Here is a 19,567-nt window from a genome sequence, read left to right as displayed (position 1 = left end):
CTCCCGTCCCATGCTTCCACTTCTGATGCGTCCACTTCCATCCTTGACCTCCCAGACCCCACACATTTAGTTGGGCCTTCCCCTGGAACCCCCTTCATCGTCCACACCGAGCCAATCCTCCCAACTCCACAGCCCCCAGGTCCATAACATTTCCCCTCAATATTTCGTAAAAAGTAAATTTTTTTGTGTGTTGTAAATAAATTTGTCTTGTTTTTCCCCTATCACTGCTTGCTCTTTGTTCTTTCCGTCGCCGGCAACACACACATCGCCATCTACACACACTGTGTGCTTGCTACCTCATAGCTCCATGACAGATACTATCTACTCCTTTTCTTTCTTTGCTTTTACACTGCAGCTTGGTTTTTGTGTCTGTCATGAACCTATGAGGTGGAAAAAACATAAAGAGAACTGAAAATCCTCCAAAAAAATCAGAATACAGCACAAAGGGAGTCAGGGGTCAGCAATGCTCACCTGCCCAGGTATCAGCACTAGTGCACTCAGGATACTAGGTTTTCTGCATCCTGAGTTCACTAGTACTGACACACAGGCAGGTGAATAAACATATGAGGTGGACTAGCGCCACCGTCTCTTCAGTCTGCATTAATCTATTGGACTATAGATTAATGCAGACTGAAGAGTCGATGGAGCTAATCCGACATCACCTACCATAGCTCTGACCTCAGAGAGAAGAGTTGTATTATGGGTGACATAAGCCAATCTGTGTATAATGCACTCAATGTCTCATGCAATCTGCATGAGACAGGGAGTGGGAGTGCAGTTGTGAACCAGTGATCACCTTATGAAACTTTAAAAAAAAAAAATTCTAATGTAGAGGGCACTTGGAAAGGGTGTTTCATTATAGGCGTTTTATTGTCAACAAACATTAAAGGTACATTTTAACATTCCAGGTACATAACATTACAGGAACATGTACAGCATCATGGAACCAATGGTACCTTTATAAATAAATAATAATAATAATAATAACATTTAACTAAACCATTTCATCTTGCCATGCCACATGTCCAATCTCAGAAACAAAGTAGGCAGCAAATGTATCGCTCATTTGGGCAACTTCCCTTGTTGTCCTCAGAGGGTGATGATGGTAATCTGGCAACGGGTTACAAACAGGGTCATCAAGTTCAACGTTGGGTCGTTTTGTAGCCATTATGTAGTTGTGCAGAACCATACCCGCTTTGACAACCTCAACGACTGTCTCAATTTTGAGATTAATGGCAGTTTCCAAAATGCGCCATTTTGAGACAAGCATACCAAAGGCACACTCAAAAGTTCTTCGCGTCCTGGTGAGTCGGTAATTAAAAATCCTTTTTGTGTGGTTCAAGTCACGACTGGAATATGGTTTAAGGAGGTTTCCACACATCTGAAAGGCCTCATCCCTAAACACAACAAATGGCATTGGCGGGCCTTCAGTGTTGGGAAGAGGTCATGGAAGGGAAATTTTAAATTATTCCCATACAACCATCGGCCCATGTCCGATTCTTTAAATGTCTGGGAGTCTTTACCACGGCCAAAAGATCTAATGTCCACGGCTATAAATCTACAATCCACAGCTTCAATCGCCATGAGCACTATAGAGAAGTATTAGTACTCTGATACAGTTCCAGCCTGTTTGGTAATACAAATATGTTTTCCATCCACTGCTCCCAAACAGTTGGGGAAATTACAAAGTTCAAAGAATTTTTTGGCATTTTCCTGCCAGATTTCCGCGGTGGGTAGGAGGATAAATTCCTCACGGAGAACGTCCCACAAAGCCTGGCAAGTGTCTGCAACAATCCCAGAAAGGGTGGAAAGGCCAATCCTTAACTGGAAATGGAGCGATGATAGGCTCTCCTGTAGCCAAGAAAGAAAAAACAATTAAGGACAAGGACATGGCTTTTAGAACAATAATACTTAGGACAGGTGTTTGGCAAAACAGAAAAAGGAAAAAAAATTAAATACATTGCAGAACAATAATTATGACAGGCGTTTATTTTTAAATATTACGTACTTTAGTGTCACCAGCAGACGTTCCTCAGCAGGAATCGCTCTACGGAGCTGTGTGTCCTGACTGCTGATGGCTCCTTGTACACAAAGCAGCAAATCCCGGAAGCTCTCGAGACATCTTTGTGTACTCAAAATATTTTCACGGAGCTCACTGAATAAGGAGTGGTAGGCTCCACGGCTTTCCCGGACTTAAAGAATGGGGTGTTGCCAAAAGTGCCGACACCATCTTCTCCGTCTTTGTCTTTTCCATTCTTGCTCACTGGCAAATGCAAAGGCAAGAAACAAGTTGACATCCAAATCCAGATACCGAGGGTGGAGCAAGAAGCAGGAAACCTGAGCTCCCGGACAAATGCACCAAAAGGGGCTCTAATATCACCAGAGCCTTCTTTTTATACCATCCCCGCATTACAACCCAAACCAGGACCCCACTGGATCGCATAGACCCTGGGTGGCGAGTCACGATCGGGATAAAGAAGGGATTCATCTAACTGAGGCCCTGCAGGCGGGAGATTGCCGGAGTGGAGGAGGGATATACTGCTAACAGCACCATCGCCTCGGGCAGAAGACTTCACCCCTGACCTAAGGCTGTCAGATAAGAGAGACCCCGGAGCTAACCCTCCCCTGCAGATAAGGTACCATTGCGAAATCCCCAGACCAGGACACACAAAATCGCTACTGTTCTCATAGCTGGGGGACGGCTACAGAGAGTGTGTATCACGCCGCAGCATTGAAAATAGTCCCGTCGGGCTTGCAGAAGACACGCGGCCCGGGACCTAGAATAGACGTGCAGCGGCACGCTTCAGCGTCCTCCCCTCTCTGCAATCAGTGAGAGAGATCTGAGGGATTCAAGCGTCTCCGGGAGCTGAGGTAACGCTGAAATAACAGAAGCAAGGTGACGGAGTGTCTTGAGCAGGGGGGTCTGATTCAGGGGACAGAGGATCAGGAGAGCATGGTCATTCTCCCTAACTCCGTAGCAATAAAGGAGATAATCAATTAATCAAGTGGGGGCCTGAGACTGTCTGACCCGAGGGGTGCGAGGAGAGAAGGGAGTAATATAAGGAGCCTTAGATCTGTATTAAGCGCTCCCCCCCCACCAGTGCTGTCCCTACATCTTTCCTCCCCCCCTTATCTGCTTTCTAATTAACCCATGTTATACCTAGCTGAACGGATATAAGAGAGGATTCTCTGGAAAACCAGCAGAAAGTGGTTATAGACTGCCATCTAGTGACCAGAGCCAGAACGACATCTCTTTCCATTGTTTATCACTTATAAGACTGGGCATAAAATGGAACATTAGCTAAATTCATAGCCAGCGAGAGGAATTCTAATCTTCAAACTGCTCTATTCTTCTCTGCTTTAGATAACTGCAAAAATGGGGAGATCCAGCGTAAAAACGCAAAAGAGCATGCCCAAACCTACAAAGTCCACTACGCAAATAGACATGGATGACTTTCTTAAAAAACAAACGGTTCCGTCAGATTCTCTTAAACCACCCAAGCTTCGTGCTTTGACCTCATTAGAAGATTCAGATTCTGAGCCGGAGAGTGACTCTGACACGGGCAGCACAGCGAGAGAGGCCTTAGTCACTCGTTCGTTCATCAAACGTATATTGTCTAAAGCTCTTGAGCCAATAGGACAAGAACTTGCAGAGATAAAACACGACCTAAAACTTCAAGGCCACAGACTTGAGACATTGGAAAATTCGCAAGTTGCCATGACACAAAGTTCGAACGCTGTTCTAGACTCTTTAAAAGTCCATGAACTCCAACTACATACAATTCACACGGTGCTAGAAGATCATGAAAACAGAGAACGTCGTAACAACATAAGAGTTAAAGGCCTTTCTGAAACGGTGGCCTTTGAGGCGTTATGGAAAGCAACACAAGAGATATTCAAAGATCTACTTAATGAATCAGATCCACAGGAAATCGAACTGGTGAGAGTACACAGAGCATTGCGTCCGAGGCCTTCTCAAGGGGAAACTCCACGAGATGTGATCTGTCGCTTCCTCGATTATCGAGCAAAAGACTTAGTTCTTCGCAGAGCGCGGGAGGCGCAGGAGATCTCGTATGAAGGCTCACAAATTAAACTTTTCCAGGATTTATCGGCTAGCACTCTCAGGAAGCGGAGGATCTTGAAACCGTTCACTGAAGCATTGATAAAAAAAGGCATCCGTTTTAGATGGTTGTTCCCGTTTGGAGTACATATCACAAATGGAGACAAAGGTATCTCAGCAAGAACATCACAAGACATCAAAGAGGCATGTGAATCCTTGGGGATTGAGCTGGAGGCCTACCCGGACCTGGAGTCCTTCCATTCGGCGACCCTATTGCACCCGCTACCAGATGACCCGGCGTGGCAGATAGCCCTGACGCCAAAATCACAAAGGCTGAAAAGGAAGCTGACAAAGACCTCGCTTCCTAAGGACTCCAGAGACAATACTTGATCTTTGGGTTAGACCCAGATTTTGCAGTTAAGTTTTCTTGGTGTCTACCCCAGTTGGGGTATTGAGTATGGTTGAAGCAAATCTGATGGGGTTGGCGTGCTTTTCCAAATATGGATAAGCACTGCTGCCACATCTATCCAATAATTCGTTGTAAGGTTTCAACCTAGATCTAGTTACAGCCCAAACTGGGCATTCTCCTAGAATGGAGCATTTCATATTTAGTTTATAAGGTTGATTGGAATTTTCCTCAAGCTGGCACTCTATGAAACAATGTCAGTAGGTAACTATGGTACGTTGGCATATTGGTCAATGATATTGTGCAACATAATAACATGGATAATGTTAATATTGTGTTCTCCCCCTCTTCACCTTTTTGTTTTCTCTACCCTTTTCTTTCTTTTGTCTGCTCTACTTGTCCTAGACCCCCTCCCCACTCCCATAGGCACAGGGATTCGTCTCCGTCGTGAGCTGCAAGGATGCTGCTGTGTACAGAAACATGATGGATTCGGATAAGGTACACACATTAATCTCTTTTAACGCACATGGGCTGAATTCTCCAAACACTAGACGCCACACATTACAACTATTCAAAAAACAGCAGGCAGCAGTATTGCTTATTCAGGAAACGCACTTCAAACCGGATAAATTGCCCTCCTTTGAAAGCTCGATATATGATAAATGGCTTCATGCGACAACCACCCAGTCCGGTTCTAGAGGAGTGTCAATAGCAGTGGCAAGGGGAGTGCCCTTCCAGCTAAGAGAAACTATGGCGGACCCTCAGGGTCGTTACATCTTTGTCAAAGGTCTACTAAACGGTGCCCTTGTAACATTGTGCAGTTTATACGCACCAAATAAAAAACTATTAAGATGGGTACTCTCAACACTGAAAAAAATTGATGGCTTTAGAGAGGGTGCATTGATAGTGGGTGGGGACTTGAATGTTGCATTAGAGCCTTTGTTAGACACGACCAAACAGAAAAGTTCGCTCTCACCTAAAGATCTTTACAGAATAAAGTCACAATTGGGATCTCTACAATTGATTGACACATGGAGATATCTAAACCCCTCTGACCGAGACTACACCTTCTACTCCCACCCTCATAAATCTTACCACCGTTTAGACTATATTTTTATATCCAGTAAAATGCTTGCCAATATACAACAGGCGAAAATAATCCCGAATATTTATTCCGATCACTCTTCGGTTTTGTTAAAATTCTCATTATCTAAAGCCTTTCCCCGACATAGAGTATGGCGGCTCAATGAGTCAGTACTTGGACGTACCGAGGTACAGACACGTATAAACAAAGTGCTTTCCCAATATTTTGAGCAAAATGCTTCACCAGAAATCTCCTCACAGATACTATGGGAAGCACATAAGTCAGTTGTCAGAGGGGAGATGATATCTATCACTTCCTTTCTAAATAAACTGCAACAAAAAGAAATCCAGGATCTTTATGATAGTATATCACAGCTGGAGCTTACACATAAACGTAAAATAGATCAACATAGCTTAGAGAAGCTGCAACAAAAAAGACAGCAACTTAAAGACATATTAAACTCGAGATCTGCTAAGCTCTATGCAACATGGAAAAACAGAATGTACGTCCATGGAGACAAAGCATCCAAATTAATGTTATCACAACTAAGGAAGCGGCAGTCACGTACGCTGATTAACTCAATCAAGAATGAACAAGGGTTAAGCTCGCAAACTCCTGAGCACATGGAGCAGGCATTCCTTGACTACTATAAGAAATTATATAATCTCCGTCCGGAAGATAACGCCGATTCCGCACTTAAAAGAAGCATGGACACTAGGTCCTTCCTAAGCACTTTAGATCTGCCTGTCTTATCTGATTCCCAAAAACAATATCTCACTAGACCTTTTTCACTAGGGGAGTTGCAGTCCGCCCTGTCAAAGTGCCCGAAGGGGAAAGCGCCCGGTCCAGATGGATTCTCAGCACTTTACTATAAATCCTTCTCTGGCCTCCTACTCCCACATTTATTGAACGTTTGCAACGCAGTTTTACAAGGCCACCCATTGCCAAACCAAATGCTTACAGCCAGAATATCCCTAATACACAAAGAGGGGAAGGATCCTGAACAATGTAGTAGCTATAGGCCAATCTCTCTCCTTAATGTGGACCTAAAAATCCTAGCAGGGCTGATGGCAAAAAGAATGGCCAAGTCATTGCCAAATTTGATTTCCTTAAATCAGACCGGGTTTGTGGGTGGAAGGGAGGGAAGGGATAATGTCCACAAAGTATTACACCTTCTTCAATACGCAAAAAATCGTAAACTCCCATTGATGCTTCTTGGAACAGATGCAGAGAAGGCCTTTGACAGGGTGGACTGGGTATACCTACGGGAAGTGCTGATCAAGTTTGAGATACCCGAAGCGTTTATAGCAGCCGTAATGGCAATGTACGATAAGCCCAAGGCACATATTAGGATTAACGATTTTACAACAGATGCATTTACTATAAAGAACGGAACAAGACAGGGCTGTCCCCTATCCCCGTTGTTATTTGTGCTAGCAATGGAACCTCTCTTAAAGGCCATACAAATACATGAGGGAATAGAGGGCATTCGTATCAATAAGACACACTATAAAATAGCGGCATTTGCGGACGATCTCTTAGTCTTGATGACTAATCCTTTGCTGGGACTCCCAACATTGATGGATCTCATAGATCAATATAGCAAAATTTCCAATTTTAAAGTAAATATGTCTAAGTCGGAAGCGCTAGACATACATATATCCCCGAACACCTTAGCTAAACTAAAAAGTACATACCCATTCACCTGGCCAAAACAATATATCAAATATTTAGGGGTAAAGATAGGAAGATCGGATAGAGACCTTTTTCAACAGAATATTCCCCCCCTAATTGCTTCAGTAGAAACCATCATGAAATCATGGAGGGACTCGTATGTGTCGTGGATGGGAAGGAAAAATTTACTGAAGAGCCTAATCTTACCCAAGTTCATATATATCTTCCAAATGCTCCCTATAACCATCCCCAAATCGTATCTTCTTAAAATTAATACATTATTCCGCAGATATGTTTGGAAAAAGCAAAAGCCCCGATTAGCATACAGGACATTAACATTAAACAAATCGAGGGGTGGGATGGGTGCACCAGACATAGTAAGGTACTACCAAGCGACAATGCTTACCAGAGTGGTAGACCTGTTGCGGTCTCCTAACAATAAGCAGTGGATTGAGGTGGAGGAAGCCCTAGCGCCTTATCCCCTGAGATCCATCCTTTTGACATATCCTTGTAAAAACATAAACAAAAATTTACCTAATATACACACCAAAGCTACCTTAAAATTATGGAAGGGATTGGTGAAAACTCTAGTTCCCCCTTTGTCCCCCTTACTCAAGTTGGCAGATATAATGCCTCACGCATCTTATTCCCGAGACAATGATCTAATCAAACCCGGCTCCCTGGCAAATGTAGCGGTTGATGAACTCTTAACGGACGGGGCACTCCCCTCCTTTCAGGAACTGAAGAAGCAATCAGGGCTTTCCAACTTGACCTTTATACAATTCGGCTCTATAAGAGACTCCTTGGCACAGTATCTTTTAGGAGCAGACGTTACCCGCCCACTGACTGCATTTGAGACTCTCTGTGCAACAAAGGATAAACCCAAAAAGATAATGTCGTCTATTTACCAGGTTTTAAATATAACTGACTGTTGCCTCAAAAGAGCCTATATAACACATTGGGAAAAGGATTTGGGATACAAGTTTACCCCAAATCAAATATCACACATTTATAATTCTTCTCATGGCCCATCACAATGCGTTAGAGCACAAGAGAATTCCTTTAAAATAGTCGCCAGATGGTATATTACACCACAGCAGAACACTCATTGGCAGACGGGGTCTTCTACTAGATGCTGGAGATGCTGTGACTCGGAGGGAACATACTTACATATGTGGTGGTCCTGTCCACCCCTGCTGCAGTTCTGGCGACTAGTGGAGGATTATATCGGGGAAATTGTGGGCAAAAAGCTTACATTGACACCGGAGATAGTGCTCTTAAATTTTCTGTCACCAACTGGACATAAGAATACTGCTCTGTTGACTCAACACATTCTTTCAGCAGCGAAACTTTTGATACCTATGAATTGGAAGACAACTACCACTCCATCTATATCCCAATTGCAAGAGAAGGTAGATATGCTATATCAAGTAGCCAAACTGGCTGCCTTGGTGAATGGCTCACTTTCAGCTTTTGAAAGAGTATGGCACCCATGGACCCGATTCAGATCCATTAGTAGAAGTTGATAAGGCTATAGTGGCCTCCTTGCTCGGCTTTATCAGAGTGGACGAAACCCTTGTTGCCTAGTGTTCCCCTCTCCCCCCCCCCTTACTTCCCCTATATTCCACCCCTATCTCCCAACTTCTCCCTCTAATTACTTGACCTCCTGTCCCTTTACTCCCTATACTGTTTTTTTTTTCTCCTTTCTTCTTTTTTGTTCTTCTTCATCTTTGTTTGAAATCATGGCATATGTGATGTAGCAGGGGCGTGTGGATGGGAAGAACCCAGATTTGAACCCAGATAATCTTGCTACTGGAAGTTCCTTTAAGGCTGTTGTTGTCCTTATACCTCTATATATCAATAGTTTTTGCCATGAATTGATATTTCAAACCATCTGTTTAACTCCCGAAAAGCGGAATTTGTAGGTTATATAATAATTTTGTAAGCTACTTTGTTGATTGCTTTCTTTCGGATGTAACTTGCAGATTTCAATAAATAAAACATTAAAACAAAACAAATCCAGATACCGATAGAAACTCTTCATGCGAAGATCCATCTTGACGCAGGATACAGGAGCAAAATCTGAGGATTTCATCTACACAAGGGTTTATATATAGAATTCTCATGAGACACGACCATTGGTTGTGTCTGTCGTCAAGGAATTTCTCCTGGAAAATCTTTTCCCATCGAACGCATGCGCATAAAAAGTGCAAACACATGCAAAAAAAGCAGCGTTTTTTTGCCGTAATGCGCAAGCTGATGCGGATAAAACGTGCTGTGTTTGCATGCGTTTTTGCATACGTTAGCGGTTGCGGACGATACGCTGCAGACTCAACTGCAAATGTAAAACTAGTTTAGTTGATTGCAAACTTATTTTTAACCGGGCAACTCCTTTAAGAAAGTCAAGAAGGTGGATCCAGGCAATTATAAGAAAGTATTATAAGAAGTGACCTGCAAAAATCTATTGCAGGTCACTATATATATATATATCTGACAACCAGCACAGATTCATGAAGAGTAAAGCCCCCGTCACTAGCGAGATCGCTGCTGAGTCACAAGTTTTGTGACGCAACAGCGATCTCACCAGCGAGATCGCTGTGTGTGAGAGCTATCAGCGACCCGCCCCCCTGCCGGGTATCGCTGATCGTTCATGAAAGGTCAGGACTTTTTTTGGGTCGTTGGTCTCCCGCTGGCCAGCATGCATCGCTGCGTGTGGCAGGTGGGAGAGCAACGGCCAGCGATCAGCTAGCTGGTAACCAAGGTAAACGTCGGGTTTCTAAGTGCCGCGCGCCGCTTAGAAACCCAATGTGTACCTTAGTTACCAGCTCCCAGCATCATCGCGCTGGTAACTAACGTACACAGCGACGCACCCGCTCGGCGTCGCTGGTGCTGATCGCTGGTGAAGCTGCCGGTTTGGCAGCTCACCAGCGATCATGTAGCGACACACCAGCTATCCTAACAAGTTCATATCGTTGTCAGGATTGCTGGTGAGTCGCTATGTGTGACGGGGCCCTAAGTTGTGTCTAACTAACATGCTGGGTTTCTATGAGGAGGTGAGTGCAAATCTGGATGTTGGTAATGCGGCTGATGTGATTTATCTGGACTTTGCACAGGCATCTGACAATGTACCACATAACAGCCCTATACGGAAGCTCCAGAAGTAGGGACTGGGGGAAACGATATGCACTTAGGTAACAACTGGTTAAGGAACAGGAAACAAAATTGTTTTACAGTCTCTATATAGGATAAAGTAAGCAGTGGGGACCACAATGATCTTTACTGGGAACAGTGGGGATCACCATGTTAGGATCAATTCTTTTTAATCTCTATTACTGACCTTGCGGATAACACAAAACTATGGGTACCGTTACACTTAGCGATGCACCAGCGATCCCGACAACGATATGGATCGCTGGTGCATCGGTAAGTGGTCGCTAGTGAACTACTACACAGGCCGATCTCACCAGCAACATCGCAGGGGTCGGGGGTCGCTACTTACCTGTCAGACGCGGCGATCCTGACGTCCTCCCACCCGCGTCTGCGCATCGCTCGGCGCCACAGGAAGCGCCCAACGAGAAATGATCCAGGACGTTCTCGTGCAACCAGCAATGAGCAGCGGGTGAGCCGGTCGGAGGTAAGTATCAGACATAGCGATATCGCTGCTACGTCACAAAATCGGTGACGTTACAGCGATATTGCTAGCGATATCGCTATGTGTAATGGGGGCTTATGGCCTGGTGGTCTTTGCTAATGGCACAAAACTAGACCTGGTGGTCTTTGCTAATGGCACAAAACTATGTAGGATGTTAAAAATCGGACCTTGATCTGGATAAGATGACAGAATGGGCAAACACTTGGCAGATGAGGTTTAATGTAAATAAATGTAGAGTAATGCACCTGGGACAGAGTAATCCTATTGCTGCACATACATTAAATGGGACCATACTCGGGACTACAGAACAGGAGGAGGACTTGGGTATTCTGGATACAAGTAAGCTGAGCAGCAGCGCTCAATGTCAAGCAGCAGCTGCAAAAGGAAACATGATTTCAGGGTATAGAAAAAGAGAAATTTCTTTGATCTCAATGTATGGTTAAAAAGTTTCAACATATCTCAGTGATTTTGAGGAAGTTTTTTTTGTGACACATTGCACTTTACATTGGTGGTAAATTTAGGTCGCAATGTATTGTGAAAATATATATATATATATATATATATATATATATATATATATATATATATACACACACACACATATATATATACACACACACACACACACACACACACACACAGATATTTGATAAAGACATGAAAAATAAGCCGGATTACTTACCGGTAATGCTCTTTTAATGAGTCCAGGACAGCACCCACTGGAGGTATCGGATCCGCCCATTTGGAACAGGAAACCCTACAGGAAAGATAAAAGGGGCGGTCCGCCTTTCCTCCTCAGTTTTACGTTTCAGAGTACCAGAAGGACCGCCAAGGATTAGGCAATGTTCTCTTATTTTAACATCTTTCTTATCCATTATTTGGTTGATATCAATAGTTAAAGTATATCTTTAGGGAGGGAAGTGAGCGGGTGCTGTCGTGGACTCATTAAAAGAGCATTACCGGTAAGTAATCCGGCTTTTTACTCTTCGCCACGACAGCACCCACTGGAGAGATTCCAGAGACCTGGGTGGGACCACCGTGCCAAGGATAGTCCTGCCAAAGCTTAAGTCAGAGGTTGATGAAAGATCAAGTCTATAGTGGTTATAGAAGGTAGAAGGGGATGACCAAACTGCCGCCTTACATATAGTTTCAATCGGAACATCTCCCTTTTCCACCCAAGAAGTTGCCATTGCCCTGGTGGAATGCGCCCTGATGTTCCCTGGAGGATCTTCGTTTTTTGCGGAGTAGGCTAAACGAATGGCCTCTCTGATCCACCGGGAAATGGTGCTCTTCGTGACTCCATACCCCTTCTTACAACCCTGAAATGAAACAAATAGGGCCCTACTCTGCCTCCAACTGTTGGACCTCTCAATATATTTTAGGACAGTTCTTTTGACGTCCAGAGTATGGAACTTCTGCTCTTCCGGAGTAGAGGGATTTTTATAGAAGGTTGGGAGGAGTATCTCCTGAGATCTATGGTATTTTGTTGCCACTTTTGGCAGGTAGGCAGGGTCTGGTTTTAATACCAATCTGTCTTGGTATTCTTGAAAAAAAGGTGGATCTATTGACAAGGCCTGGATATCACCCACTCTTCTAGCTGAGGTCAGTGCTACCAAGAGGGCCATTTTAAGTGCTAAGTATTTGAAGGGAATTGTGTCGATCAGCTCAAAGGGGTCTACCGTTAGGGCGTCTAAGACCAGATTTAGATCCCATGTAGGGACGGAGGGTATGTGGATTGGAGCTATTCGTTCACAAGCTGTAATGAATCGAGTTATCCACTTGTTGCCTGCTATATTATGGCCATATAGTGCTCCTAATGCCGATATTTGTACTCTTAGCGTATTTACTGCTAAGCCTAAGTCTTTCCCTTTCTGCAGAAATTCCAAGATTGGGATTATCGGAACTTCTGCTGTATGAGGTACTGTATGGAATTGAAGAAATTTTTTCCATATTCTAGTGTAAATTTGGGTTGTGGACTGTTTTCTACTTTGTAGTAGTGTAGTAATTAAAGACTCAGAGAACCCTCTTGTCCTCAATAACTGCCTCTCAAATTCCACGCCGTCAAGTGCAAGCTGGCCACTTGAGGGTGGAAAAAGGGGCCTTGGGAGAGTAGGTTGGGAGTCGAAGGAAGGACCCAAGGATCTGTTATTGACATAATTTGCAGCCACGAAAACCACGGTCTTTTTGGCCAGAACGGTGCTATTAAGATTATCCTTGCTTTGTCGTCTCTGATCTTCCGAATTACTTGAGGTAGGAGGATCAATGGAGGGAATGCATACGCCAGGTTGAAATTCCATGGAGCTAGAAGGGCGTCTAGTATGTCTGGGTGATCTGATGGAGATAGGGAGGCAAATGTTTTTATCTGCCTGTTCTCCTCTGTGGCGAAAAGGTCCACCTCGGGTTGTCCCCATAGGGCTACTATGTCCCTGAAGACCTTCTGATTGAGGCACCAATCTCCTTGCCGTAGAGTGTCGGCTTAGGAAGTCTGCCTTTTGATTGCTCTCGCCTCTGATATGAAGGGCCGAGAGGGACAAAAAATAGTTTTCTGCTAAGTTTAAAATTCTTGCCGCTGAAGACATCAGAGTCTCTGATCGAGTCCCTCCTTGTCTGTTTATATAGGCCACTGTGGTGGTGTTGTCCGATAGGATCCTGACATGCTTCTGTTGGAGCTGCGGAAGGAAGTTGTATAGCGCATAGAACACTGCAGTCAGTTCTTTTAAATTGGATGAGTACTCGCATTCCTCTCTATTCCACCTTCCCTGATGAAACCCATTCTCCATGTGGGCTCCCCAGCCCTGGGGACTGGCATCGGTGGTTACGATACAGGATGGAACTATAACCCATGGAACTCCTGAACATAAATGGTCATCATCTAACCACCACTCTAGAGAAGTCAAGACTTCTTGTGACAGGGTTATTTTGCTCTGTAAATGACCACTATGTCGCTTATCCTCTTGGAGGATCTGGTGTTGTAGTGTACGGACATGGTACTGGGCCCACCGGACTGCCGGGGTGCAAGAATTTAGTGATCCTAATAGTGACATTGCTCCTCTCAAGGACACACGTGGTCTATCTATAGCTGCTCGTATTTTTTGTTTCGTGAGGGTGATTTTTACCTGAGGTAGTAGACATCTCTGGGTCAAGGAATCTAGTTGAAATCCTAGAAATGTCTGGAGAGATTGTGGATCGAGTCTGGACTTTTGGATATTGATGATCCAGCCAAGGCTCTGAAAAGAGGAGATTGCCTCAGTCACGCGTTCGGTACATTGTTTGACTGAATTCCCAATTATTAGGAAGTCGTCTAAATACGGCACGATCAGTGTGTTCTTTTGGCGAAGGTAGGCCATCACTTCTGCCATCACCTTGGTAAATATTCTTGGTGCCGTGGAAAGCCCGAAGGGCATGGCCGCGTATTGGAAATGACGAATCCTGCCCTCGACTTCCACTGCGACTCTTAGATATTTCTGGAATCTATTGTGAATAGGGAGATGATAATAAGCATCTTTTAAATCAATCCCTGCCATTACGCAATTTGGGAAAAGAAGCTTTATAGTGGATCTAATTGATTCCATTTTGAAGTTATAATTTTTTATAAATGAATTAAGCTTCTTTAAATTAATAATGGTTCTAAACGTACCGTCTGGTTTAGAAACCAAAAACAGGGGAGAGTAAAAGCCTCTACCCTCTTGTTCCTCAGGGACGTCAACTAAAACTTTTTTAGCTAGTAGGACTCGAATCTCGTCTTCGAGAGCCTTTTGCTGAACTGAGGAATTAAGGCGAGTTATAACAAAGAACTCATAAGGGATCTGAAGGAATTCAATCTTTATTCCTTCCTTGATTATGTTCAAAATCCATGGGCTTAACGTAATTTGTTCCCATTTGGTAACAAAAAATTTTAATCTACCCCCAACTGGTGGGTCTAAACTCTTAATTTTTATCTCTCCTATATGTTGGCCCTCTGAAGATGGTACCCTTCTGCTTTTCGTCTTTCGTGGCCCATCTATTCGTTCTGTCCGACTGTCTTCTTCTCCCGAATGGCCGTCTCTTAAAGATTTTCCTATAAAATTGAATGGGAGAATCACTGAAGGCCTTTTTCCTCTCTTTTGCCTTGGCGAGAATTTCGTCTAAGGCTTTCCCGAAGAGGAACTCACCCTCGCATGGGGTTGCACTAATTTTGGATTTTGATTGTGCGTCCCCTTTCCAGCTTTTTATCCACAGCGCGCATCTGGCGTTATTCACCAGGGCTGCCGACCTCGCTGCCAGTCTTAGGGTGTCCGCTGAAGCATCTGCCATAAAGGCAGCTGCACCTCTTATCAACGGGATGGCTGCACGCAGTTTCTCCCTTGACACTCTTTGCTCGATCTGCTGATCTAATTGATCTAGCCATACCAGCATTGATCTAGCAGTACATGTGCTGGCTATTGCGGGTTTGAATACCCCGGTGGTGGACTCCCAGGACCTTTTGAGCGAAGATTCTGCCTTTCGGTCTAATGGGTCTGCTAATAATCCTGCGTCCTCGACCGGGATCGAGGTCTGTTTGGAAGTGGAGGCTATGATGGCATCCACCTTTGGTATTTTAGTCCATTTCAATAGGTCTTCATCAGTGAACGGATACTTCCGTTTTGAGGCTGATGGGAGAAAACCCCTCTGGTCGTGTTTTTCCCACTCTCTTTTGATGAGGTCCTTAATTGCCGGTATCACCGGAAATGATCTCCTCTTTTTTTCTGCCAATCCCGCAAACATAATGTCCTGCGCGGTTTGGGCTCCCCTTTCCTCTTCACACCCCATAGTATTTCTAACCGCTTTTACTAGGTTATCTACGCTGTCCAGTGGAAAACATGCGCGTCCTTCCATCTCCGAGGATGACGATGAGGACGTGAATGCGGAGCCTGAATTTAACTCCTGTTCTTCCTCTGACTCTGAACTAACAACGACCTGTTTCTTATGACTGGACTCTGAGGGAGTGCTGGCGCGGTTGATGGCTTGTATCTCCTCCCTAATTATGGCTCGGATATCTTTAGAAGATATCGTCGACCCCTGCCTGGTCTCTTTCATGCATTGTTTGCAGAGTTTTTTGGGGTAGGAGTCAGGGAGAGGCTCTGAACATAATGCGCATTCTTTATGTTTAGTATTTTCTTTTTTCTTTGACTGAAGTGGGAGGTCAAAGGTAAAGAGGGGGGGGGGGGGGGAGGTTAGCTTAATAGTTAGAGTATATACTTTGCACACTCACCCAGTGAAGCTTAATACCCGGTCGGATGGCTGAGACGGTCTGGATCTGGTTTCTGCTGCCTCGCTCCTGCGGGCAGTCTCTGTCCTGGCGCTGCGGTCCCTGGTGGAATTGCCCCCAGCTGAATCCCCTGCTGGGGCCTGCGACTCCGTGGGGGACGACATGGTTCCATCGTTGCAGCGCTGGAGCGCTGTTTTATCTTCACTCCTGTCGTGCCCCCGGAAGTCGCCCTGTGTCAGGGCACATGCGGCGCGTCATCGCCATCCTACCCCGGAAGTTCAACCATTACTTCCGGGGTATAGGAGCGTCGGGCGCCGGCCAGCTCCTGCGCCACCGCTACTCACACGCGCGGTTCGCGCGCTCATGGCTTCACCTCCCACGCTGTATCCCCACCGATGGGGGGGGTGTTCTGCCTCCGGATGCCAGACCGGCCCGCTCCCTGGTAAGACCGGGCGGCCCTCCCTGGACCCGGTCATCACCGTTATGCCACCAGGCGAGGGGGGAGCCGTCAAACGGAATCTCCCCCGACGCTGCTTCCGGACCGCAGCCCCTGCCGTTCCCGAGGAGACCGCACAGGCGGATGCATGGCCCAGGTAAGATCCTGCAGGATCCTGCTCCATTTGGAACAGGAAACCAAAACTGAGGAGGAAAGGTGGACCGCCACTTTTATCTTTCCTGTAGGGTTTCCTGTTCCAAATGGGCGGATCCGATACCTCCAGTGGGTGCTGTCGTGGCGAAGAGTAAAATTAGCAATTTTCAAATTTTAAGGGTTTATACATTTTAATCCAGATAGTCATACCACACAAAAAAATAAACATTTCTATGATCGGTAAGATGTCTTCATGTTGTTAGGATGTTTAAAAATTTAGCAGCTTTTTTAGAGAACTATTCAGTTTTGAATTGACTTTGGGGGACCTATGTGTTGGAAACCCCCAAAAGTGAGACCATTTAAAAAAACAGCCCCCTTTCACCATATTAAAAACTGCTACTGGGTAGTTTATTAACCCTTCAGATGATTTTCAGATATTAACGCAAGGTGACATGATGGGATTGAATACAATTTATGTTTACCACTAAAATGCTACTAACTTCTGAACAGGTCACTGTAGCCGGCAGACTCTACGGCCGTGGATTGCCATTGTGACCATCAGGACCACACGATCATGATCTCAGGGTGTGAATGGGGTTAAAGAGGAAGCCCCCCACACTGTTAGCCATCTGGTGCCAAAACTGATGGTGACTGATGCAGCAGGGGGTCAGCTATACTGTACAGCTGCTGCACTGTCACCTGTCCAGGGAGGGATGCTATTCACTTATATCTCAGGTTAGTAAAAAGATGTATTAGTGGTCACTATGGGGTTAATATCAAGGGTGATCGAGCGATCAAAACCATCGATAATTTCTCATTTCCCCTCAAAGTCCTGCACTTCAGTGACAACAACCTCATCTTAAAAGAAAAATGAGATTTCCCTGGTAATGAAGGGGTTACTAGCACCTGTTTCCAGTAATGGGGAATCTCCACATTAGAGGCTCCGATCCCCCCCAGCCTCACACTACCGCCTATACATAGATCCCCCCCAGCCTCACATTACCACCTATACACAGATCCCCCCAGCCTCACACTACCGCCTATACACATCCCCCCCAGCCTCACACTACCGCCTATACACATCCCCCCCAGCCTCACATTACCGCCTATACACAGATCCCCCCCAGCCTCACATTACCGCCTTTACACAGATCCCCCCCAGCCTCACATTACCGCCTATACACAGATCCCCCCCAGCCTCACATTACCGCCTATACACAGAACCCCCCCCCCAGCCTCACATTAAGGCCTATACACAGATCCCCCCCAGCCTCACATTACCGCCTATACACAGATCCCCCCCCAGCCTCACATTACCGCCTATACACAGATCCCCCCAAGCCTCACATTACCGCCTATACACAGATCCCCCCCCAGCCTCACATTACCGCCTATACACAGATCCCCCCCCAGCCTCACATTACCGCCTATACACAGATCCCCCCCAGCCTCACATTACTGCCTATACACAGATCCCCCCCCCAGCCTCACATTACCGCCTATACACAGCCGGGACCGGGGGAAATACACACAATAACCGCACTACTTACAGCTGAGCACAAGGCTCCACTCACTACAGACACTTCCCACCATCTCTGCCCCACAGGAAGGAAGAGCCAAGCTTCCTGTCAGAGGAGGAGACAGAGAGCAAGGAATGGGGAACTGGGGTCACTGCGAGCACTGGGATAAGGGGGCGCCATCTCCGGGAATGGAGGAGTTACTGCTCCCTGTGCAGCCCAGTAATGGGGAATCTCCAGCACCTACCTCCACCTGCAGGGGGCGCTATCTCCGGGAATGGAGGGGTTACTGCCCCCTGTGCAGCCCAGTAATGGGGAATCTCCAGCACCTACCTCCACCTGCAGGGGGCGCTATCTCCGGGAATGGAGGGGTTACTGCCCCCTGTGCAGCCCAGTAATGGGAAATCTCCAGCACCTACCTCCACCTGCAGGGGGCGCTATCTCCGGGAATGGAGGGGTTACTGCCCCCTGTGCAGCCCAGTAATGGGGAATCTCCAGCACCTACCTCCACCTGCAGGGGGCGCTATCTCCGGGAATGGAGGGGTTACTGCCCCCTGTGCAGCCCAGTAATGGGGAATCTCCAGCACCTACCTCCACCTGCAGGGGGCGCTATCTCCAGGAATGGAGGGGTTACTGCCCCCTGTGCAGCCCAGTAATGGGGAATCTCCAGCACCTACCTCCACCTGCAGGGGGCGCTATCTCTGGGAATGGAGGGGTTACTGCCCCCTGTGCAGCCCAGTAATGGGGAATCTCCAGCACCTACCTCCACCTGCAGGGGGCGCTATCTCCGGGAATGGAGGGGTTACTGCCCCCTGTGCAGCCCAGTAATGGGGAATCTCCAGCACCTACCTCCACCTGCAGGGGGCGCTATCTCCGGGAATGGAGGGGTTACTGCCCCCTGTGCAGCCCAGTAATGGGGAATCTCCAGCACCTACCTCCACCTGCAGGGGGCGCTATCTCCGGGAATGGAGGGGTTACTGCCCCCTGTGCAGCCCAGTAATGGGGAATCTCCAGCACCTACCTCCACCTGCAGAGCCGCTGCTCTGTGCGCACAGGACCTGGGATGAGGTCACAGGAGGGGAGGAGTCAGGGGTCACATGATCAGGGGCCTCAGTGTATGCAGGACTCTGCTGTGCTGGGTGTCATGGTGCTGGATGAGGGGAAGTTTCTGTGTGGGGTCAGGAGGGGTTTACAGGGTGGATGTAGCAGAGTCGTGTGTGTACAGAGTAGAGTCGTGTGTGTACAGAGTAGAGTCGTGTGTGTACAGAGCAGAGTCGTGTGTGTACAGAGCAGAGTCGTGTGTGTACAGAGCAGAGTCGTGTGTGTACAGAGCAAAGTCGTGTGTGTACGAGGTGTAC

General features: G+C 46.3%; 2 protein-coding genes across 4 annotated transcripts in view; one reads left to right on the top strand and one right to left on the bottom strand.

Moving 5' to 3' along the window:
• Positions 1-19,370, bottom strand: part of LOC141051010 (uncharacterized) — a 59,605-nt gene extending 40,235 nt beyond the window's left edge. The window contains exon 1 of one of the 3 annotated variants that reach the window (XM_073547786.1): positions 19,231-19,370. Coding sequence is in view for 1 of the 3 variants with exons in the window: in XM_073547785.1 (XP_073403886.1) it covers positions 11,122-11,151 (30 nt within the window). In the remaining 2 variants the exon portion in view is untranslated. Of the gene's footprint in view, positions 1-11,121; positions 11,167-18,242; positions 18,434-19,230 lie in introns of those variants that run through there. The other 2 variants (XM_073547787.1, XM_073547785.1) reach the window with 2 other exon arrangements.
• The window catches only part of LOC141051007 (uncharacterized), an 850,460-nt gene that overhangs the window by 452,701 nt on the left and 378,192 nt on the right, over positions 1-19,567 (top strand). The window lies entirely within an intron of this gene.

The sequence above is a fragment of the Dendrobates tinctorius genome, unplaced genomic scaffold, assembly GCF_039654945.1.
Source record: "Dendrobates tinctorius isolate UK_male_01 unplaced genomic scaffold, ASM3965494v1 ptg000155l, whole genome shotgun sequence".
Taxonomy (NCBI): domain Eukaryota; kingdom Metazoa; phylum Chordata; class Amphibia; order Anura; family Dendrobatidae; genus Dendrobates; species Dendrobates tinctorius.
Note: the sequence above shows the minus strand (reverse complement) of the source record. Positions and strands in the feature narration are given on the sequence as shown.